This window comes from Canis lupus, chromosome 15 (assembly GCF_048164855.1).
Source record: "Canis lupus baileyi chromosome 15, mCanLup2.hap1, whole genome shotgun sequence".
In the NCBI taxonomy this organism is placed as follows: domain Eukaryota; kingdom Metazoa; phylum Chordata; class Mammalia; order Carnivora; family Canidae; genus Canis; species Canis lupus.
Window position 1 is genome coordinate 47,701,349 of NC_132852.1, and position 22,457 is coordinate 47,723,805.

The 22,457-nt window shown below is 61.5% G+C and overlaps 1 protein-coding gene and 2 long non-coding RNA genes across 4 annotated transcripts; 2 read left to right on the top strand and 1 right to left on the bottom strand.

Annotated features, from left to right (window-relative positions):
• Positions 1-7,196: 7,196 nt before the first annotated feature.
• On the bottom strand, positions 7,197-12,428 carry LOC140605109 (uncharacterized). 2 transcript variants are annotated; one of them, XR_012007851.1, is made up of 3 exons: positions 10,636-12,428; positions 7,798-7,948; positions 7,197-7,363 (listed from the first exon to the last, which is right to left on the bottom strand). It is a non-coding gene; the product is annotated as an uncharacterized lncRNA (long non-coding RNA). The 2 variants fall into 2 exon arrangements; XR_012007850.1 differs by lacking the exon at positions 10,636-12,428 and adding an exon at positions 8,849-10,622.
• On the top strand, positions 10,636-12,215 carry LOC140605108 (uncharacterized). Its single transcript, XR_012007849.1, has 4 exons — positions 10,636-10,905; positions 11,214-11,266; positions 11,667-11,780; positions 12,011-12,215. It is a non-coding gene; the product is annotated as an uncharacterized lncRNA (long non-coding RNA).
• Positions 12,429-12,952: 524 nt separating the features above from the next.
• On the top strand, positions 12,953-22,420 carry AEBP1 (AE binding protein 1). The gene is made up of 21 exons (XM_072777152.1): positions 12,953-13,374; positions 15,014-15,349; positions 15,933-15,995; positions 16,116-16,187; positions 16,306-16,440; positions 16,538-16,615; positions 17,215-17,292; positions 17,465-17,542; positions 17,661-17,714; positions 18,277-18,386; positions 18,464-18,603; positions 18,851-18,935; positions 19,033-19,177; positions 19,278-19,363; positions 19,672-19,795; positions 20,003-20,199; positions 20,333-20,512; positions 20,716-21,067; positions 21,156-21,295; positions 21,380-21,479; positions 21,585-22,420. The coding sequence occupies exons 1-21, from the start codon at positions 13,119-13,121 to the stop codon at positions 22,223-22,225; spliced, it is 3,450 nt and encodes a 1,149-aa protein (XP_072633253.1). The 5' UTR covers positions 12,953-13,118; the 3' UTR covers positions 22,226-22,420.
• The last annotated feature ends 37 nt before the right edge of the window (positions 22,421-22,457 follow it).

Sequence of the window (22,457 nt, forward strand, 5' to 3'; positions counted from 1 at the left end):
GGCAGAGGGAGAAACAGGCTCCATGCCTTGGAGCCCAAGGCAGGACTCGATCTCGGGTCTCCAGGGTCACACCCTGGGCTGAAGGCGGCGCTAAACCGCTGAGCCACTCGGACTGCTACAGCGCCCTCCGGCATCAGGTGACATGTCACTGTCACAGAGGGATACAAGGGACAGGACGATTGCTCTCTGCACAGGGGCCTTTCTCGGGTCCTGATTCAAACAAACAGGCTGGAGGAAGTAGAATGCGTGGAGCAACTGGGGAGGGCACACAGGTTGCTAGTAGCTTTGAATGTGGGAGGAATTGTGGTCAGGAGTGATTGTAGGTTGTGTTAAGCAGAGGCAGAGGAGTCCTGTCTTTTAGAGGCGCGCACAGAATGTTTCCTGGTGAAGTCATAGGATGTCTGGGATTTGCTTCAAATGGTGCTGAGTAACGGGTGGACACAGGGAACAACACGGGCCACGAGCTGATACCTTAGACGCTGGCGATGGGTGGAAATTCAGCGTGTGGTCTCTCCAGGGGGGCATATGTCTGAGAGTTTAATGATGACACGTTTCTTATGCATGGGCATGCGCATGATGAGATTAGTGCTCTCCTGAGCTCATCAATGCCTGGGACATTCTGATGTGGATGGACTCTGTGTTCCCGCGTGATTGGGGAGGAGATAGAGACGCACGGAGCCCTAGTAACGTGCCGGCCTTGTGCCACTGGTGAACCGCAGTGTCCAGGTGCTGTCCTGGAAGAGCACCTGGGCCTCCTTTTCTCTGCCACGACCTCTGCCACCCACCCTGAGCAATTCTCCAATGCCGGCTGGGTGCCCTGCAATTCACCTCAGCCCCAACCCTACAGGCAGGCTGCAGCTGTTACAGGAGACCCTACAGGTTCAGGGCTCAGCCTCGCCCTGAAGTCCAGGTGCTTCTGTGCTTCTGACTGACTGGCTGTACATTGAGGTCCCCTGAACCCCTTCTTGATTTGACCATTTGTTAGCCTGACTCACAGGACTCAGGAAAAAGTTTCCCTGCGAGATTCCTTGTCACAAAGGATAGTAAAGGACAGGGATGAAGGCCAAATGAAGGCCCAGGACAGTACTGCCAGCCGATTCTGGTCCCAAGGGGCTGGAGAGCACCACGGGAAGCTCCTCGAACCCTGAACCGTGGGGGTTTGATGGAGGCTTCCGCATGGAGGCAGGATCCTGAAGCAAATCTGCACCTCGTCTCCCTTCCAGGGAAGAGGGGGTTGAGGCTGAGTACTCCAGGCTCCTAATCGTGCCTTGATCTTTCCGGCGACCCTGGTCCCTCCTGGGGCCATCCTGGAGCCCACCCAGAGTCACTCATTAGAACGGAAGACACACCCTTCACCCGGGAAATTCCAAGAGATTTAGGAACTCTGTGTCTGGGATGGGATCAAAGACTGGATGTTAGAACAAAACATGCTCCCAGGGCTCTTGTCGAGGGGGAAATTCCAAGGGTTCCAGGAGCTCCGTGTCGGGAATGAGGATGGAGGCTCATGTATGCACTTTCTGTTATTTCAGGGGTGGGACCCAGGGAGGCGGGCTCCAGCGCAGACCTCTCAGCTCTGGGCTTTCTAGAAGTGGGGAGGATTATGTAACCAACTGTTGGTTGTTCTCTCTGGGAGATTGGATATGTTCAATACAACTTAACCTCAATCGCTTTGTTATTTTGCCTCTTTTCTGATTTTTCGATGATGAGCACACACCACTGGCACAATGAGTGGAGTGTTTAATAGGCCCACAGCCAGCAGCTCTGAGTCTTTCAGCAGGTGGGGTGCAGGGGTGGGTTGGCAGTGGGGCAGGCAGGGCGCTGGCCACTCTGACTCCACAGTCCCCACCCCTGTTCCTGAGGACCCAGGCTGGCAGGACTGCACACCCAACAGCACAGGCCAGCCTGGCACAGGCAGTGGGCCACCCCCAGTCCCCCAAACACTCATTTTGGGGAAGTGGTGTCTCAAGGAGGGGGTGCAAAACATCTGAGCCTTTCATCAAACCTGAGTGGGGTAGAGTCACTTTTCTGCATACTCTCCCTGGGTGCGTCTGACCTTCCCCGCACACATCAGTCACCCCCCAAATCCACACTGCCCGGTTCATGCCCCTGGGTTCAGAAACGTGTGACCAGCCATCTGCAGGGCACGCCCTCACCCTGGCTTACCCGTGTACTCCCCTGTAGATACTCTTCTGCGGGCCCCTCTCAGGCCCCCTCCTGCCTGTTACAGCCAGTGCCCTCACTGGCCCTTCCCTCCCCATCTGCGGAGCCCAGATTTGGCAGGCATCACCCTAGTATCGTCCGCAGCCTGGCACCCCTGCACCGCACAGTCCATTTATTCCCCGTGACTCCACTCAGCTGCATGAAGCTCCTCTGCCCATGGGATGGGCCCCCAGGCCTCATGCTGCCCTTAAGCCCCGTCCACGCTGTACCCGTCCTCCTGGAATCCTCTGGGCTGCCCCTCACCAGCAGGGCCTTCTGGACCTTGGCAAGTGTGTGCCTCTCCCGGGACACCGTCCCTTTCCCACAGTGACTTGTCTGGTGCGGCCCACTCGTTCCTTCCTCCGGAAGGCAACCACGCTCTGGCTGCCCTCCTGCATGCCCTTGCTGTGCTGGGCTGGAGCGTCCCTCTCCTCTGCTGGGGAGCCTCCTCCTCCTGTGGGCTCGGGGTGCCAATGCCCATCATGCAGCCGGTCTATGAGTGCTTTTTGACTGAGCAAGTCATCCTGGCACCAAATGCACGCAACCTGCCTCCCACTGCCCCTGGCAAGCGCTTCTTGCCAGGAAATGCGCCTTTGCCTGTGGTGAGCCCGTGTGGCCTGGGGCTGGCCTGGCTGGGCCTACACGTCCCCACAGGAGTCCCTGAGGGCCGGCCTTGGATACACGTGGGGTGATGGTCCCCCCCAGACCTCCAAGTGTTTGGGGTTCTAGACACTGCATCCGACTATTCTTCGGGGACAGTGTTTATACACAGGACTATGTGCAGGTGATTTAGGAGGGGAGGGTCCAGAGTCTACAGAGGGTGAAGGGCGCCTGCATGGTGCTGCAGGTAGGGACACCTGTTGCAAGGGCCCCCAGCACAGAAGCAGGAGAGGAGGGGAGGAGCCAGCCCAGAGGTCTGGGTGACCCTAACCCTCACTGAGAGGAGGCCACAAAAGGAGCCGTGGTGGCCCTGGGCAGTCTGGGGGGCTGGTCAGAGTGCTGGGTGCCCGTGCGGCTGCCTGGGGCTAATGATGGAGACACACGAGCATGGACCACATCTTTGAGAAGCTCGGCCATTAGGAGGAGGGGAGAGAGACTGCAAGCACCTGCAGATTCTAGCCCTGAGGACCCAGGACACCAGGACAGCCCTGGGGGCATTCCAGAACCCTCTCTGGTGGCAAAAGCTGTGGAGCTGGAGTGCATACCTGCTGGGCCCCACCCCCCTTCTCCATTGGAGCTGATTGCTGGGTCTTGTCTCCACAGGCTGGGCCTCTGGCCCGGGTCTGCGATCAGACGTGTGGGGAGGCGAATACATTACCCCCGCGCAGATTGTAACGTTGCTAATGCCACGGATGGTTTCTTGTTCTGACACTTTCCAGGGGTTTCAGCTTTGACACCCTCCTCCAACAGATGCTGCATCTCTTTTTTATACCTCCCTAAGACTTTATTTATTTATTTATTTATTTATTTATTTATTTATTTTATTTTATTTTTTTAAAATTTTTATTTATTTATGATAGGCACACAGTGAGAGAGAGAGAGGCAGAGACACAGGCAGAGGGAGAAGCAGGCTCCATGCACCAGGAGCCTGACGTGGGATTTGATCCTGGGTCTCCAGGATCACGCCCTGGGCCAAAGGCAGGCGCCAAACCGCTGCGCCACCCAGGGATCCCTTATTTATTTATTTTTAAGATTTTATTTATTTGTTCATGACAGAGAGAGAGAGAGAGAGAGAGGCAGAGACACAGGCAGAGGGAGAAGCAGGCTCCACGCAGAGAGCCCGATGTGGGACTCGATCCCGGGACTCCAGGATCACGCCCTGGGCCGAAGGGATCCCCTATACCTTCCTCAGAGTTTAGTAATCTCGCCAGACTCAGATGAGAATATTGTCTGTCGCAGACTAATTATTCCTCAGCATCTATTATCTCCTCCTTGTTCAGTAACAGAACTCCTGAGATTTGGCTGGCACGAGGCCTTCAGAAAGAGGCTGCACTTCTCAGCTTCCCTTGTAGCTGTGGATGGCCCGGGACTGAGCTCTGGCCAAGGCCAATGGAATCAACTTGGAGCTTCGTGTGAGCTTCTAGAAAGTGTTCTTAAAGGAGGACATTATGCTCTGTTATTCCTTTCCTCTTTTCTGCTGGCTGGGATGATGGAATGATGGCTGGATCTTAAGCAGCTATTTCATACCAAGAGATGGAAGCTGAACGTTGAGAACAGGGGAATAACAAGATGAAACGAGCCGGAATCTCTGGTGGTTGTGAGGCTGCTACACCAGCTGTGGACTGCCTGCTTCTGACTTTTGGTTACACGAGAGAAAAAATTTCTATCTTATGTTAACCATTGTTACATTGGGCTTTTCCATCACTCACTGCTAACTCTTAACTGAAAAGCCATTTCGGGTAAGAGGAAGTTGTAGGTCATGAGTCGGCGATTGTCAATCAACTGGGACACAGGACCCTCTGTGGTCTCTGAAACTATTCAAACCTAAGTATTAGACTGGATTTTTTTAAAAAGGTTTTATTTATTTATTCATGAGACACACAGAGAAAGGCAGAGATACAGGCAGAGGGAGAAGCAGGTATCTTTTAGGTAGATTTTACATTTTGGACACTGTATCTTTTTCCAGAGATGATGTTGCTAAGTCTGGCAGGGACAGCGGTGCCAGACCCACTCAGAGGCCAAGCCTCTCAGTGACGTGGGTCTCAGCTGTCAGCACCTCCACGTGAGTGTTGCCCATCAGTGCTCTGTTATGCTTGGTTGGGGTTTGTCATAAGGCAAAGCTATTGCCTTCTGGGAGAGGAAGGGGCTCTTGCTAATCTTCTCACGGAGCCCACAGACGACCTAGGTCAGTTAGCTTGAGCCCAGTGCCAGCACCGACCGCACTCCTGTCCTCACTCGGGCTCACAAGGCCCTAGGGAAGCTCAGACATTTAAGAGATGTTTCCTCGGGGCCCTCCACACAGGGAGGGTGCAGGAGTGAATGTGACCCAGTGGGAGAACATACCGTTCGAGGAACGTGACAGCCCTCGCTGAGTGACTGAGCACCTGGCTCAGCAGGTGGAAATGCTCACGGGCCCGCCAGCTCTGAGCCCGGCTTGGCTGGCCTCACCGGACAGGTCCTCAGCCTGCCCCACGCTCTGTTCTCCAGCAAGCTGGCCCAGGTCTGCCCTCAGGGTTCTGGAAGGTGGGGAGGGGGAGGGGTGCTGCAAGCGCTTCTTCAGGATGTCCTCGAACCAGATGTGTTTGAACCAGGTCTGTTCCTGTCCCACTGGCTGAGCAGCCAGGTGGCCAAGCCTGTGGTCAAAGGAGGAGGGCCCTATGATGACACAGCACGGGGCCACTCACTGGAGCCATCAACGGGGTCAGGGTAGCCCTGGGGGTCAAGGTGTCAGATGCAAAGCAGGGATGTGGGCAAGCTGAGTCCTATGCGGGGCAGTGGGGGAGCCTCAGAGAGGAAGGGCCCTTGGGTAAAGGACCAAAAGTAGTGATGTCTGCAGAGGGAATGGCAAAGTCGTCGCCAAGACAGGCCATGCCCACCATGCTGGTGGCAGTCTCTCCTGCTACAATAGGGAAGGTGTTGTATTTGCCTGGGTGGACCAGGGGAGGATTCCTCAGGGACTAATACCTTGCTCCCTGGGGATGGGCTGGGCAAGCCGGATTTGTCCCCCGCGCCAGGGCTACAGAGAGCCTCAGCGTGGCCACAGCCACAGGGCGGGAATGTGTGTTGGATGGGGGCGGGCACTGGGGCATGTGCTCTTTGTGCGGCTGGCCACCCATCACCGAGAAGACGATGCGGGGCCTGCTGCACCCTCGGGTCCTCTTGCGGTGCCTGGGGATGGGGCCCGGTGCAGCCCCGCGTGGTATGGCTGTGGCTGGCTGGAAGAAGGGGTAGGCCACAGTCCTGGGAGCCACAGTCCAAGCCTCCCCCGGGAAACAGGGTGAGCCGAAGTTCCGGGCTGTGGGGCGGCCTGGGTGGACGGGGAAGGCAGGGCTGCACAGGGGAGCGGAGACCCTGTCCCACCAGGTGTCTGTGGGAGGGCCGGTCAACACTGGCCGCTGCAGAGGGAGCACTGGGCAGGGTTCCCCAGAGGGTAGCGTATGTGTATAAATACACATACATGAGTGTATATAATAGGTGTGTATAGAGAGAGCGTGCAGGAGGGAGACGGAGGTCGATGGATTGTGCAGGTTCAGCTCATGCGGTTACGGAAGCCAAGGAGTCTCACCCTGTGTGCACTCAGCTAGCTGAGGCCCAGGGCAGCGGGGCCTGTGGTTCAGTCCAAGCCCAAAGGCCTGAGAACCTGGGCAGCTGATGTCAGGGGACAGGGCAACAGGGGACAACCATCTCAGCTCAGGCAGACTGGGGTCACCTGCATCGTGGGAACCGTCTGCTTTGCCCGTGCACTGATTCGGCTCAGGGGACGCCTGGTGGACACATGGCACAGACACACCCAGAAGCTTTACCAGCTCCGCTGGCATCCCCAGCCCAGTCGGGGACACGCAAGCTTAGCGAGCACAGCGGGCTTCTGTTCTTTGCAGCCGGATGATTCCGAGTGACAGTGCTCAGTGGCTTCCCAGCACCGCCTGCACCAGGAGGTGTCAAATCCTGGAGAATTTTATATAGGAAAAGTAGTACTTAGCATATTTCAATTTGCATTTTCCTGATTTTTAACGAGGTCAACGGTTTGTGTGTATTTACTGGCAACTTATGTTTCTACTTTTGTAAATTGCCGGTTATGTCTCATCACTCACGTTAAAAATGGGAACAGGGCGCCTGCAGGGCTCAGTGCAGTAAGCATCTGCTTAGGTTGTGATCCCCGGGGTCCTGGGATCGAGTTCCACATCAGGCTCCCCGCTCAGGGGGAAGGGAGCCTGCTTCTCCCTTTCCTTGTGTCCCTCCATCCTGCTCGTGTGTGCTCTCTCACTCAAAGAAATAAATAAAACCTTTAAAAAATAATATAAGTTGAAATTAAAAATGGAAACAAAGTCAGATGGGTTTAAAAGTGTCTTTTATCAGGGGATCCCTGGATGGCTTGGCCCAGGGCGTGATCCCGGAGACCTGGGATTGAATCCTGCATGGGGCTTCCTGCGTGGAGCCTGCTTCTCCCTCTGCCTGTGTCTCTGCGTCTCCCTCTCTATGTCTCTCACGAATAAATAAATAAAATCTGCAAAAAAAAAAAAAAAAAAAAAGCATCTTTTATCAAAGACGCTGTTTCTCAAGCACAGCTTTCTAGATCCATCTGAAGAAGTCCTTGTGCCCCTGTGACCCCATTGTTGGAGGGAGACACTGAGGCTGGGGGGGAGACAGTCCGGGGCCACTGTAGGTCTCCACATTGCTCCCTCTGTGTGTGGGGGGTCTGGGTCCTTCCCCAGTGTTTCACTTGCCTTTTAATTTCACCTTCAGGGGCAGCCCCGGTGGCTCAGTGGTTTAGCACTGCCTGCAGCCCAGGGCATGATCCTGGAAACCTGGGATCGAGTCCCACGTCAGGCTCCCTGCATGGAGCCTGCTTCTCCCTCTGCCTGTGTCTCTGCCTCTCTCTCTCTCTCTCTCTGCATTTCTGTGAATAAATAAATAAAATCTTTAAAAAAAAATTTTCACCTTCAGGATGCTTGGAACAGAAAGCCAACTCTTTTACCCAGCCCAGGTTCTTGATGCTTCTGTAGCTTCTGCGGGGAGACTTCTCCTGGGGGACACGGGCTCAGGCTCCTGTTCTCCGGGAACACTGTGGTGGCTCCTCTTCCAGCATCCACTTCAATCCATGGGGAGTTAATGTGGGTGAAGACGAGCACCACCACCAACATTCTTTTCCCCCACCAGACACCATGTGGAAGCTTTCCCCTCTGACGGACAGACGTGACCCTGGCGGCTGTCACACTGCGCTGCCACATGCGGCTGTCCCCGTCTGTGGGCCCGGTCCCCCCAGGGCTCTGGAAGCCTGCCTCCCCCCACCCCCGCCCGGCTAGCCAAAAGCACCCCCGCAGCTGCGGTGACCCCCGCCTCCCCAGGGCCCGGGCCCTGCGGTGAGTGGAAGGAAGCCCAGTGAACTCTGCTCGCTCAGCAGTGTAGGCCTGGTGAGCTGGGCGGGGACCCGGGCTCTGGAAAATCACATGTGGTTTTCAAGTTGTCAGAAACCAAGGAAATTATTCTGCCAGTTGTGTGGACGACTAGACGCTGTCTGGGAGACCCCAGGTCCTGTGGTTCTGGGTACCCCCCTTCTCGTGGGCCCGAGCAGCTTGGCCCCCCGGGAAGGTCCAGCCTGCGGGCAAGGGGGCACATCTAGGGGCCTCTCCTGAGAGGGAGGTGCAGAGGATGGGATGGGTCCAGGGCTGGTGCCCTGCTGCCTGGACACAGGACCCAGAACTGCAGCAGAGAGGGGTGGGCACCCAACCCCAGGGCCTGCCGTCCAGAGCCTGGACTCCCCGGGCCGTCCAGTGGGACTACCACACGCATGCAGGCAGGCTGGGCAGTGGAGGAAGGGCCTCCAGAAGGCCCCGCTCGGCCATCGGCTTCCCCAGTGGCTCAGCTTTCGGACTGGAGCTGCTTCCTCTGGGCCTCCCAGCTTCCACCACCTACTCCTGCTCGCCCATGTCCTGTGGCTGCCTCAGCTAGACCTCGGGGACGCTGTGCTGGTGCCGGGTGAATGTCTCACCTGTGCCCAGGCTGAGGCCCCAGGGTGTCTCTTGGTGACACGTGGGCCCCAACAAGACAAGCGCCAGAGGCTGTCGGGCCCAGATGGAAAGAGCATTCAGCCTGGCCTGGACTGTCCCCATCGGTGATAGGCTGTGACCTGAACACATCACTTCTTCCGGAATGGCTGTTTTGTCACTTAGAAACGGGGAGAGATGGTGGGCCTGCTGGACCAGGACTCATCACTGCCCCACCTGCCCTCCACATGCCTGACCTGAGATGTGAGCACCGACAGGGCAGTCCCAGCCTGGAGGGCTTCAGTCTCCTGCACTGAGGCCCCCCTGCCTTTTCTCCCACGGGCCACTGCTCTACATCCCAGCGATTCCTTGCCCTCTGTCCCTGGACGCTCCAGTCACTAACTTGTTGGTCCCTCCAGCCTGTCTTCAGAGGAAGGCCACCCCTGTGCCCGCTGGGTCTCTGGGCCACTCCCCCAGGAGCCAGTCCAGCACACACACTCCAGAAGCAGGCGCAGTTGTGTGGGGGCCCAAAGGTGAGGGGGCTGGCCCCAGGGGCGGGGACTGTGGGCTGCAGACCAGGAGGTGGAGGGCAATGGGACTGTGGGCTCCACAGCCACTGCAACGTGGGGCCAGGCAGTCTCCCGCTGGGCTGGCTGGCTGGCTGGCTGGCCTGGGGACATCTTTTGGCCCAGAGCTCAGCTCTTCCCCAGAAGGACCAATGGGGGCCCCTTCTCTGCCCCCCAAACCTCCCAACCCCCACCTCAGGGACCCACCAGCACTCTTGAGATGTGGGATCAATGCTTACGGGTGACCACATTTGGAAAGCAGGAACCCCGAGGTCTGGCAGATGAAGGAACAGGCCAAGGTCACCTGGGGTCCCCCAGAAGTGGGAGTGACCCTCACACTTCCCAAGGCCCCCGCCAGTGCTGCCTCCTAACTGAGCAGCAAAGACAGTTGTTGACCCTACTCCTCAGGCACACCCCAGCGGGAGCCCCTTCTCTCTCCTCCATGGCCCTCAAACGTGTGCTCTGGCCTGCGAGCTACACAGGACGGGCCTCGTCCTGCCCGGGTGGGAGTGCTGGCAGGCCCGCGTCCATGGGCTCCATTGGCCTAGCCCTCACGTGGCTGCTGGAGAGCTCCAGGGAGCCTCTTGGCCCACGGGGTCCTCCGAGAATGCTCCTCCCTCCCTCCAGAAGCAGCTAGAGTAGGCCTACCGGGCTGAGATGCCACTGTCCCTCCCTCCGGCAAGCCTTGTCCTGCTGTGGCCCCTTGAGCAGACCCTCCTTGGGAGTGAGGGGGAGGCCCAGGCTCCTCTCAGGAAGCTAGAGGTGGGAGTGCAGAGGCCAGAGTGTCCAGCAGACCCCCACTGGCTCACAGGAGCCTGTGGACATGGGTACAGATGTCCCACCCGGTGCCAGGAGGCACTGAGGGTGAGCAGAAGGGTGAGCGGCAGCCACAGGAGGCCACGAGCCTGCCACTCCCCTGGACCTGCTCACTGCCCTTGGGGACTTTGGGATTAACAGCCATGCTCCTCAGCAGAAAGGGATCCCCTGACAGGCCCTGTGGCTACCTCCGTGGGCCCAGCTCTAGGGACTTCCAGCATTTGAGTCTTAAAGTTAAGTGGAGCCCCAGCCCCACCCGGGCAGCGGGGGGTACTGGCCCGCATGGATGGCAGTCACTCCTCCCCTGCACCTGCCCAAACCTTCGGGGGCAGAGGGCCCCCAACTCCCTGCCCCCATCCCCTGCCCAGCTCCCCACGAGGCTTTTGCTCATGTTCCTGGTGGTGACTCACTGTGGCTGAGGAAAAGCTTCTTTCTATTCCTTTCTAGTTTTTTTTTTTTATGGTTTCTATTTTCCCTGGCAGAGGATGGTGGGCGCAAATCTGATCCATGTGTGAGCCAGCTGAACTCAGGAGCGTTCCCAGGGAAGTGACGTTCCACAGCCGCCCCCGACCCTGGCCTTGAGAAGCCCTGCTTGACACACTCAACTGGGGACAACAGAGCAAATTCCAAGACAAAGTTTCAAGCTTGATGACTCAGAGGCCTACAGAGGACATTTACGGGTAAGAGCTTGCTTCATCTCTGCTACCAGGACCAGCCTGGGGACACATGACATGGCAAGTGTACAGCGGGAGGCAGCCTGGCAGGGGGCAGGCAGGGGCCGGTGCTTGAGAGCTCAGGGGTGTGGCCTTGGTCTGGGGTGGGGTGGAGGTGACAGGAGCCTGGAGCATGTGCTGACACATGTTCTGGCCTCCATCTTCACCCCGAGGCTGGGGAGCAGTGGGTCCCTTGCTCCCCTCAGGTGGCCAGCGGGGCAGAGCTGGGACTGCACCCCACGCACCTGCTCTTGACAGTCCCACGGCCCTTTTAGGCACGAATAAGGCGAGCCAGTGAGAAGCGAAGGAAAAGCCTTGCACAGAAGAGGTGCAGAGTCTCCGTGGGTCATGCTCCCGGTCCCGGGGCTGGGTGCTCCCTCAGGCTGGGGCTGCATGCAGGGGCCCAGGGGCTCCCTGACCTTTCCAAGGTCCAAACTCCGCCTGTCGATCATCCCAGGGGCTCCTGGGTTTTCCCAGCTACCTCCCAGGGCCAAACCCTCACGGCTGATCCTGGCTGGGGGCTGACCACACGGGCTGGAGCCATGCAATCCAACGTGCGCCTTTCCCTGCTTGCCTATTCCTTCTGCTCTGGGAGCTCTGGCCTCAGGTGTGAGATGCGCTCCGGGCCAGCCGACATCTGTCGGCTCTTGTGGCAGATGACATCTGTGGACACACCAGGCTCTTGTGTCCCGAGGCAGACATCACCAATCTGGGGTTCTCTGATCCAGGTGGGCACCATACCGTATTACTGATTGATCCTGAGATCCTCCTACTACCTGATATACGTGCCCCCGGTCCATGCGGTGGCTGGAGCTACTGGAAACGGTCTCTCAAAATCTCTGGTAAGAGGAACGAGAGAAGTGGCAGTTTGTCCTTATTGGGATCTGAGCCGCTGGGGAAGCATTGTCTCCCGGGAGTGAGGCAATGTCCATGGCAGAAAACAGGAGAAGAAACTGTAGGGGAGGGACCTCACCCCAGACACTAGTGCCTCTTGCCTCCCGTGGGCCACTGTTCCCCTGGCACATCCCTGCACACCGTGCTGCGGGGTGAAGGGACATGCCTCTCTCCCCAGGTGGCCAAACATGTGCAGGGTGGGCAAGAACCCCAGAACTTGTATGGGAATCACTGTGTGAGTGCTGAGTCCCCCTCCTGTGAATCATACACACAATTAAATAAAATTCAAAAGGAATCTCATCCCTCCCTGCTCCCTCTCTGCGCCCTCCCAGACCTGCCCCTGTGTGTGGGGACCTGGGGGAGGGGGCCTTACAGGAGACTCCTGGCCCCAGCAGGGCAGCTGGCCTGCCGAGGAGTGGGGGACAGTTCTGTACCTGCCTGGCAGTGGAGAGAGCTCCCCGGTATTGTGCCTCCCCCCCCCACCACACACACACCGGGAACGGCACTGGGACCATGGACCTGGGAAATTGGTTGGACTTCCGAAGGAAAGCTGGTGACAGTTGTCAGAGCAGGCCAGCCCAAGCCTCCAGAGTGAGATAAGGATGGGCTGGCCAGGAGCCCTCGCGGCGCCCCCGCCCCCGCCCCCCGCCCCCCGCCAGCCAGACGGGGAGGGTCTCGGAGGCTGGAGGCCACAGCTGGGCTCCCGTCCGTCCCTCGACGGTCTCGCTCTCCTCGGTGGCATCTCCTCCAGGCGCCGCAGAACCGGCGGGGGCGGGGGCGGGGGGCGGCATGGCACCCCTGGGACCTGCCCCCCGGGAGCCCCCAGCCCTTCCGACCCCCACCCCCACCCCCAGGCCTGGGTCCTGGGCGCAGGCCTCAGGCGGGGGACACGGGCCCGTTGCCGCTGCGGAAAGTGCCAAGCGCGCGGCGCCCGGACCGCTCCCCCCGCCCCCGCAGCCCCTCCGTCCACGCCCGGCTCCTCCCCCTCCTCCTCCTCCTCCTCCTCCTCCTCCTCCCCTCGGGGTGGGGGCAGCCCGCTCCGGAAGCCCCGGCGCCCCCGCCCCGGCCGCCACTGGAGCTTTGGGGAGGCGGTCCGCGAGGGAGCGCGCCACGCGGGGCCGAGCGCCCGGCCGCCTGCAGCGCCTCGGAGGCCCCCGCCGCCCCGGAGCCACTGCCCGGCCCGGATCGTCCCGCCGGCTTCACGCCGAGCCCTGCCGGACCCCGGACCCCTGCCTCTGCCCCTGCCTCCCCGGGCCCCCGCCCCCTGCCACCCCGGAGCCCTGGCCATGGCGGCGGCCCGCGGGGCGCCCCTGCTGGGCTGCCTCCTGGCGCTGCTGGCGCTGTGCCCCGGGGGGCGCCCGCAGACGGTGCTGACCGACGACGAGATCGAGGAGTTCCTCGAGGGCTTCCTGTCCGAGCTGGAGTCCGAGACCCGAGAGGACGACCTGGAGGCGCCGCCGCCACCCCCCGAGCCCACCCTGCGCGACCGCAAAGCCCAGACGGGGGGCAAGCCCGGGGCGCGCCCCGGGGGGGCCAGAGAGGGTAAGATCCCCAGGGGCCTGCCCAGGGGTGGCCCGCCACCCAGCGATGGGGGACCTGGGGTGCTTCGCATCGCAGGTGACAGTGGCAGGCCCTGGCAGGGGCTTGGCTGCTGTCCAGTCTGCCCAGCGTGAGGAACGGCTCTGGAAGGCACCAGAGAGCCCAGATGTCTGGCGGGACCCTGTGCCAGGCCCAGGTCAGGTCTGGCTGGCCGCCCTCTGAGCACCGAGGCGCATCCAGCAGCTCTGCTGCCCCAAGGCTTGGGTCCTCCAGGTCCCTCACCCCCAGCCCCCAGAACCACTAGCCCTGAGCCAAGCAGGGACTTGTTGCCCCCTCCCCAGGTCTGTACTGTGAACCGCCCTCACGTCCTCGGGGGTCTGTCTGTGGCACGCCCTGGCTGTGCCGGTGCCACCACCAGAGCCCCAGGCGCAGGCCTTCCTTGGGAGGGCTCCCCGGCACCCTCCTGCCTGGCCTCCAATTCTGAGAGTGTAGAGGCAGGGGAGGGGGCTGCGGGGCAGTGAGCAGACTGGTTCTGTGGCGGTGTGGATCAAGTGTGGCCGCGCATCCCAGCGCCGCCCACCCAGGATCTCTTACATAATCAATAGTCAATAAATCTCAGCTGTTTATTGTGACTTTCTGGAGGGGCCAAGGGTACTGTTGGTCTCTCTCTCCCCGGAGACTCCAAAGCACCATCTATCATTCCTGAGGTCAGCAGCCCCTCCCCTGCGTCCTTTTCTAGATCTTTCCTGGCTCCTTCTCCACCCCTTGGGGGGGCGGGTCCTAGGACCCAACATGGCCTCCCCCCACCCCCCCACCCCCCCGCCCCCAGCCCCCACCTCTACTTCCTATTCCAGGGTTAGGATCCTGGCCTCCTGGATGCTGCTGTGGCAGTCCTGTGTCTCCCAGCCAGGGCCAGCCGGCCACGCGCATTCTGTAAATGTTTCTGTGCTCAGGCCTATGGCCACCACCACCCCCATCAGCTTCTCTGCGCACTTGCTCAGGGGCCTTGGGGCTCCCTGGCCTGCCCCATGCCCCATTCCTGCTTCCTCCCCCCAGACTCTGAGAGGTGAGCAGCTGCAGGGCCTGCCTTTCCCCCAGTCTTCCGTGTGCCCCCAGGACCCTGCATTCCTTATAGCTTCCAATCTACCCTGAGCCCTTTACTTTTTACTTCTCAAAACAGGCATGAGAGGCCTCAGACCCAGGCCCTTTACTTTGTGCTCTGGTTGGCAGGGAGGAGACCTCCTTCCCCTTTAGACTGCCCCCCCCCCCAACCCCAGGCCTGGATGGCATCGTTGCCTCTGCCCCTTCTGAACTCAGCATGGTGTCATGCTCCCTGATGAGCTGAGCGGGCAGGTGGGGAAGAAGAGGGTGATGAGGGGCCTCTGTTGCATGTTGGCAAGTGGGAGGGTGAGGGCCTGCTCCCTGGGCCAAGATGGGTTGGCGGTAGAGACTTGCAGACAGAAAGCCTGGGTTCCAATCCCACTTGCCACGAGGGCAAGTGACTTAACCTTTCGGTTTCCCAATCCAAGACACACAGGACCACCAAGAACCCCTGTGCCCACATCATGGATGCCTGGGGGTGGCTACGTGAGCCATAGCATGAGGGCCTCGCTGGTTTGACCTAAATCTGCATTTTTGACAGCACCTCTGGAAAAGGTCAAAGACAAAGGGAAGAAAGGGAAGAAGGATAAAGCCCCCAAAGCGACCAAGAAGCCCCTGGAGGGGTCCCCCAAGCCATCCAAAAAGCCCAAGGAGAAGCCACCCAAGGCCACCAAAAAGCCCAAAGAGAAGCCACCCAAGGCCACCAAGAAGCCCAAAGAGAAGCCACCCAAGGCCACCAAGAAGCCCAAAGAGAAGCCACCCAAGGCCACCAAGAAGCCCAAGGAGAAGCCGCCCACGCTGACCCCCTCAGAAGCCCCGTGGTGGCCGCTGCCCGTGCCTCCCAGCCCTGGCCCCGAGGAGCTGCCCCAGGAGGGAGGTGTGTGCAGGCTCTCCTGGGGTTATGGGCTCTGACCCACCAGGCTCCTAGGAGGGAGAGGAGGTCCCTGGGTCTCTGCTCTCTGCACAGATCTTGAAGGCCACTCAGACGGAGTGGGCTCTGGAGCCTCCTGGTTGCTGTCATGAATGTAGCAATCTGTTTGGAACTCCCTCAGCGCTGCCTGGGATGGGGGTGGGTGGGCCTGGCAGCCTTGTGGATGGGGTTTGTCCTCTTGTGTCTTGTGATCTGTCCCCTGGCCCCACCCACAGCCATCCTCCTGTGTGTTGTTCGGCCCTGAGCCTTTGGGGTGCCCTCCTTCTGGGGCAGCTTGTCCCCCAGCCTCCCAAACAGCAGGGCCTGGGCTCCCCAGAATGCCCTCCGGCTCTCTGGCCCCAGGGGATGCCATTGGGGTGCTGAAGGCCAGAGGGGTCCAGGCCTCCTGGGAGTGAGCTCCGACTTCGGGAGCTGTCGGGAGGGCCTTGGTCTTGGTCTTGTGGGGGCTCCAGGTGCAACCAGTGGTCAAGGGGGTGGGGGGGCTACGGGGGGGCTTCCCATCCACCTGCTTGTGGGGTTTGCATTGCAGGCAGGGCCCCCTCAAATCCTTGGCTGGGTCCAGGAGGAGAAACTGATGTGGAGCGCCAGGCTGGTGAGTGGGAGATCTCCCCCTGGCTGTGGGGTACCAGCCGCCTGCGTGGGCTTGGCTTCCAGGGTGGGCCTGGGTAGGGCATCAGAGTCTTCAACAAGGCAGCCACGGCACTTCCCCCAGAGCCTGAGGAGGAGACCGAGCCCCCCACCCTGGACTACAATGACCAGATCGAGAGGGAGGACTACGAGGATTGTGAGTAGGCCCCCACTGGCCCGGCCCACCCGTGCACCTGGAGGCCCTGCCCACCCTCAGCCCCACCACCCTCTGGCGGGGGGCCTCAGACCGGCTTAGAGTCCCCCCTCCCCCTCAGTTGAGTACATCCGGCGCCAGAAGCAGCCCCGGCCGTCCCCCAGCAGGAGGAGGCCTGAGCGGCTCTGGCCAGAGCGCCCTGAGGAGAAGGCTGAGCTGCCTGGGCCTGGGCTGGAGGCCCCAGAAGAAAGGATTGGTAGGATGGGAACTGGGAACGGGGGTGGGGGTGGGGTGTGGGGGGGTGGTGCCAGGCGCGGGGCTCTGCTCCACCCCTGCCTCTCCCCCCCCTACAGAACCGCCTCTTAAGCCACTGCCGCCCCCCCCACCTCCTGACTACGGGGATGGCTACTTGATCCCCCACTACGATGACAGTGAGTGCCCAGGCCGGGCCACCCCCGCCGCCCCCTGGGCCCGCAGGGCCCACAGCCCCGGTCTGTTTTCCGCCCTCAGCCGGTCCCCTCCCAGCTCCCTCCCCAGCCCCGGTGCTGTGCTCCCCTTCTGCTGGGCCCTCAGCGCGCAGGACGCGGCTCCTTCTGGGCAGCCACCTCCCTCTTCCTCTGGGCCTTCCGGGCCCCCAGGTTCCAGTCAAGCCCTCCCACTGACCCTTGGGCCCCGCCCAGCCCTCATTCCAGACCACCCCTCCTGGCCACAGGTGTCAGGTGTCACTCAAGGTGTGTCCTCTGTGTGCCCCGCCCCCTGCCCACCTCAGTTTACCTTTCTCCAGGCCACGCCCTCCTGGGCCAGGCTGGTCATTTCCTGGGGTCCTGCTCATCCCATCTGCGCCTAGGTGGCCTCCCCTCCAGGAGACCCTTCCTCCTCATCCCTGCCTACCTGGATCCTTCACGGCCCACCCTGATGCCCTGAGCCCATCTTCTCATCTTGCTCTCCCTCCTGCCCAGTCTCTGGCTCAACAGAGGGGGCCTGGAGGGCAGCATCTGGCCCATCTCAGCAGGGCTCTCCCCCCCTACAGTGGACTATTACTTCGGGCCTCCCAGACCCAAGAAACCCCACACGGACCTGGAGACAGATGAAGAGAAGGAGGAGCTGAGTGAGTGGAATCCAAGCTATTCCCACACCCAGCCTGAGCCCCCTGGAAGCCCAACCCCAGACCTGCCCCCAACACCCTGCCCCCGCGGGCCCCTGTGCAGGCCTGACCCCGTCCCCTGCCCTCTGAGGCCTAGGACTAAGATGACAGGCCTCTGCTACCTTCCACTGTTCAGAGAAACCCAAAAAGGAGGGCCGCAAGGAGGAGGAGACAGATGACAAGTGGACGGTGGAGAAAGGCAAGGACCACAAAGGTGTGTTTTTTTTTTGGGGGGGGTGCTGGACCCACACAGCCGGGGTTCCTGTGGGAGAGCATTTGATTTCTGAGGCTCCAGGACGCTCTGTGACACTTCCTTCCTTTGTCATCTCCAGGGCCCCGGAAGGGTGAGGACCTGGAGGAGGAGTGGGCTCCCACTGAGAGAGTCAGTGAGTGAAGGGCTGGGGGAGGGGGCGGTGCTGGGGGCCTCAGTGGCTGGGGAGTGTGGGGGCCTGGGGTGTGGGGGTGGCTGGGGCCCATGCAGTGGCAGCAGGATAAGGGTGCTGGGCAAATAACCCAAAACTACATGTGGGTCCCAAACCCAGAATTCCTGAGGATTTTCCAGGCCTCCAGAACCCTTTTCTGCTCTTAAATTCTTGGGACCCAGAAGGGATGGTCCTGGGTCCTGGAGTCGCTCTGCCCTGGAGTTAACCCCTGGGCAGAAGTCACCGCACAAGGCAGGTGTGTAGAAGGCCCTGATGCGATGGTGTCTGTGAGCAGCATAGCTCTGGGGTGGCCGTGCCCTGTGGCTTCACGTGAGCCGCGTGGCCCTTTGAAGCTGGTCTTGTCCTCCCATTCTCCAGATGAGGGAGCAGAAGCACCTGCTGGGGTGGAGCTGCCCTGACCAGCGCCCCCTGATGGAAGGGGAGTGGGCTATGGGCCTCATTCTGGATTTCGTGGCGGGGAGGGACAGAGCCAGTGGGCCACCAGCCTTGGGTGCTGTGTCCCTAGAGTGTCCCCCCATCGGGATGGAGTCCCACCGTATCGAGGACAACCAGATCCGGGCCTCCTCCATGCTGCGCCACGGCCTGGGGGCACAGCGAGGCCGGCTCAACATGCAGGTGGGTGCTGGGACGGGCCTACCTTGCAGCCGGGCGGGGGTTCCTCCCCTGCTCATTTGCCCCGCTGCCCCCAACAGGCCGGCGCCACCGAGGACGACTATTATGATGGGGCGTGGTGCGCCGAGGATGACTCTCAGACCCAGTGGATCGAGGTCGACACCAGAAGGACCACCAAGTTCACAGGCGTCATCACCCAGGGCCGTGACTCCAGCATCCAGTACGTTAGCCGGGCACTTTGCGAGGGGTGGACGGCTCCAGGCGTAGCATTGCATCCCATTTAGGACACTCCACCCCCAGTCCTCGTGGATGAGCCAATCACCCATCCGTGGACCGTAGTGGGTGTGGAGGCCCCTCCTGATGCCTGGGGCGAGCACCACACACCCCAGGCAGCTCTTGGGTGCTTGGGTGCGGGAGAGCCTGGGGTAGGGAGAGCAGCCTTGCCCTGACCGCCATCTGCTCCCCAGTGATGACTTCGTGACCTCCTTCTTCGTGGGCTTCAGCAACGACAGCCAGACGTGGACGATGTACACCAACGGCTACGAGGAAATGGTGGGCCCCGGAGCGTTCAGCTCTGCCCCCAGCGTCTGGGCTGAGGGTGGGCTCCTGGCTGGGCCGGGGCACTGCTCTGAGGCGGGCCTCTCCCCAGACCTTCCATGGCAATGTGGACAAGGACACGCCCGTGCTGAGCGAGCTCCCAGAGCCGGTGGTGGCCCGCTTCATCCGTGTCTACCCACTCACCTGGAACGGCAGCCTGTGCATGCGCCTGGAGGTGCTGGGGTGCCCCGTGTCCCGTGAGTGCAGGGAGCTGGTGGGGGCTCAGAGGGATGGCTGGGGTGGCCCGGGGCGGCAGCAGGTGGCCAGCTCGGGACCCTGCCCACCCGCCTTCTGCAGCTGTCCACAGCTACTATGCACAGAATGAGGTGGTGACCACTGACAACCTAGACTTCCGGCACCACAGCTATAAGGACATGCGCCAGGTAGGGTGCTTGTATCTGGGCTGCGGGGTGCCATCCAGCAGCGGGGCTCAGGGCTAACGGGGGAGCTCATGTTCAGTGCTCCTGAGCGCCATTCCCATCGCAGACATGGCTAGCGCTCACCTCTGGAAGGGGAAACCCTTAGGGCCTCTTCCTTGGTGGTAGGACCTGAGCGGGGCTGGGGTTGCCTCAAGGGGCCTCTCCTGCTGCTGAGGCCTCCCCCACAGAACAGACCAGGATGCTGGGACATGCCCGACTGCCTCTGTGGGCGACAGGCAGCAGGCTAACTCCGTGTCCTCTCCCGAGCCCAGCTGATGAAAGTGGTGAACGAGGAGTGCCCCACTATCACCCGTACGTACAGCTTAGGAAAGAGCTCGCGTGGACTCAAGATCTATGCCATGGAGATCTCGGACAACCCCGGGGATCATGAGCTGGGTGAGGGCCCCACAGCCCCCTGGAGGCCCTGGCACTGTGGTCTCTGGAGCTTCTCTGGTGGGGGGGGCGGGGTTCCCAGTCTGCTTTATTGGGCCCAACAAGCCTCAGCTGCCCCCCATCCCCCTGGATGTGAGCCAGGACGGTCCTCCCGCAGATCCCCAGGGGATGCCTGGGGCTGGGTGGCTGCTGAGGCTCCTGCCCTTGCAGGGGAACCTGAATTCCGATACACGGCTGGGATCCACGGCAACGAGGTGCTGGGCAGAGAGCTGCTGCTGCTCCTCATGCAGTACCTGTGCCGCGAGTACCGGGATGGGAATCCCCGTGTGCGTAGCCTGGTGCAGGACACACGCATCCACCTGGTGCCCTCACTGAACCCCGATGGCTACGAGGTGGCAGCGCAGATGGTGGGTGGGGGAGTGGAGGGGTGGGAGGGTGGAAGCTGGGCTGGTGGGTAGGGGTGGCAAGGCCGGGTGGGAGTGGGGAGCAGGGCCGGCCAGCCTGGGGGCAGGCTGACACCAACCCCACTGGTTCCTCCAGGGCTCCGAGTTTGGGAACTGGGCATTGGGGCTGTGGACCGAAGAGGGTTTTGACATCTATGAAGACTTCCCAGATCTCAACTCCGTGCTCTGGGGAGCAGAGGAGAGGAAATGGGTCCCCTACAGGGTCCCCAACAATAACCTGCCCATTCCTGAACGTTACCTCTCCCCAGACGCCACGGTGAGGCCTCAGCCCAGCTAGCAGGCCTGGGGGGCAGCCCTGACCCTGGGGTCCTGAGCTCTGGACCACCTGGGGTGGGCTGGAGGTTGACCGAGGGTAGGCGCCGAGCCTGCAGAGGCTTGGGGCATGAGTCGTGGGGTGGGGCTTCTGTAAGGGGGGTGATGGAGGCTGCAGCTCAGACCTCACCTAGTGGCCACCCCCAGGTATCCACGGAGGTCCGGGCCATCATTGCTTGGATGGAGAAGAACCCCTTCGTGCTGGGGGCAAACCTGAATGGTGGCGAACGGCTGGTGTCCTACCCCTACGACATGGCCCGAACGCCCACCCAGGAGCAGCTGCTGGCCGCGGCCATGGCAGCTGCCCGGGGAGAAGACGAGGACGAGGTGTCTGAGGCCCAGGAGACCCCAGACCACGCCATCTTCCGCTGGCTGGCCATCTCCTTCGCCTCTGCCCACCTAACCATGACAGAGCCCTACCGGGGAGGGTGCCAAGCGCAGGACTACACCAGTGGCATGGGGATTGTGAACGGGGCCAAGTGGAACCCCCGGTCTGGGAGTGAGTCTGCCGGGGAAGGGCGGTCAGGGCATGCGGTGGGCCTGCCGGCGGGGCACACAGTGACTGCAGTTCCCTGTCGCCTGTGCAGCCATCAATGACTTCAGTTACCTGCACACCAACTGCCTGGAGCTGTCCATCTACCTGGGCTGTGACAAGTTCCCTCATGAGAGCGAGCTGCCCCGCGAGTGGGAGAACAGCAAGGAGGCTCTGCTCACCTTCATGGAGCAGGTGGGGTGAGCGGGGTGCGCGGGGGCCTGGGGGGGAGGCATGGGGCCCAGGCAGCCGAGGACGTGCTGCCTTGCCCTCCTGCAGGTTCACCGCGGCATCAAGGGGGTGGTGACAGACGAGCAGGGCATCCCCATCGCCAATGCCACCATCTCCGTGAGTGGCATTAACCACGGCGTGAAGACAGGTACCTGGGTGCCCGGCTTTCCCGGGGGGAGGGGGGCCCTGATCTCGGTGCCCCGCCCTGCGCAAGGTGGGTAGCTCGGGCAGCAGACCCGGCCTCCCCCTGCAGCGAGCGGCGGGGACTACTGGCGCATCCTGAACCCGGGTGAGTACCGCGTGACGGCGCACGCAGAGGGCTACACCCCAAGCGCCAAGACCTGCAACGTGGACTACGACATCGGGGCCACGCAGTGCAACTTCATCCTGGCCCGCTCCAACTGGAAGCGCATCCGGGAGATCATGGCCATGAACGGGAACCGGCCCATCCCGCACATCGATCCATCGCGCCCCATGACCCCCCAGCAGCGGCGCATGCAGCGGCGCCGCCTACAGTACCGGCTGCGCATGCGCGAGCAGATGCGGCTCAGGCGCCTCAACGCGACCGCGACCCCCGCGCTCCCCACGGCGCCCCCCGGCCCCACTCTCCCCACGTCCCCCTCCCCCTCCCCCGCCGCCACCCCCACCCCCACCCCCAGCCTGGGGCCCTGGCACTTTGCGCCCGAGGCCACCGAGGCCACCGAGGCCACCGAGGCCACCCCGGCGGGCTGGGAGGAGTCGGAGACGGAGACCTACACGGAGGTGGTGACGGAGTTTGGGACAGAAATGGGGCCGGAGGAGGAGGAGGAAGAGGACGAGGAGGGAGTGGTCATGGGCCCGGATTTCCCTTTCACCACGGTCGAGACCTACACAGTGAACTTTGGGGACTTCTGAGCACACGTCCGCCCACCCCCGCGCCAGCTCAGTGCCCTCTGTGCGGCCGGGCCAGGAGGGGCGCCCGGGAGCCAGGGCGTGCAGGCGAGCTCTGCGGGCGCCGCGGGCCTGGGCCTGAGCAGCGGACAGGACGGCGCGGCCGCGCAGACTCCTCAGCGGAGCCGCCAGATACACCAATAAAGCAAGCTCTTGGCAGATGTGTCGCTGAGCCCTTGGGGAGGGGAGGGGAGGG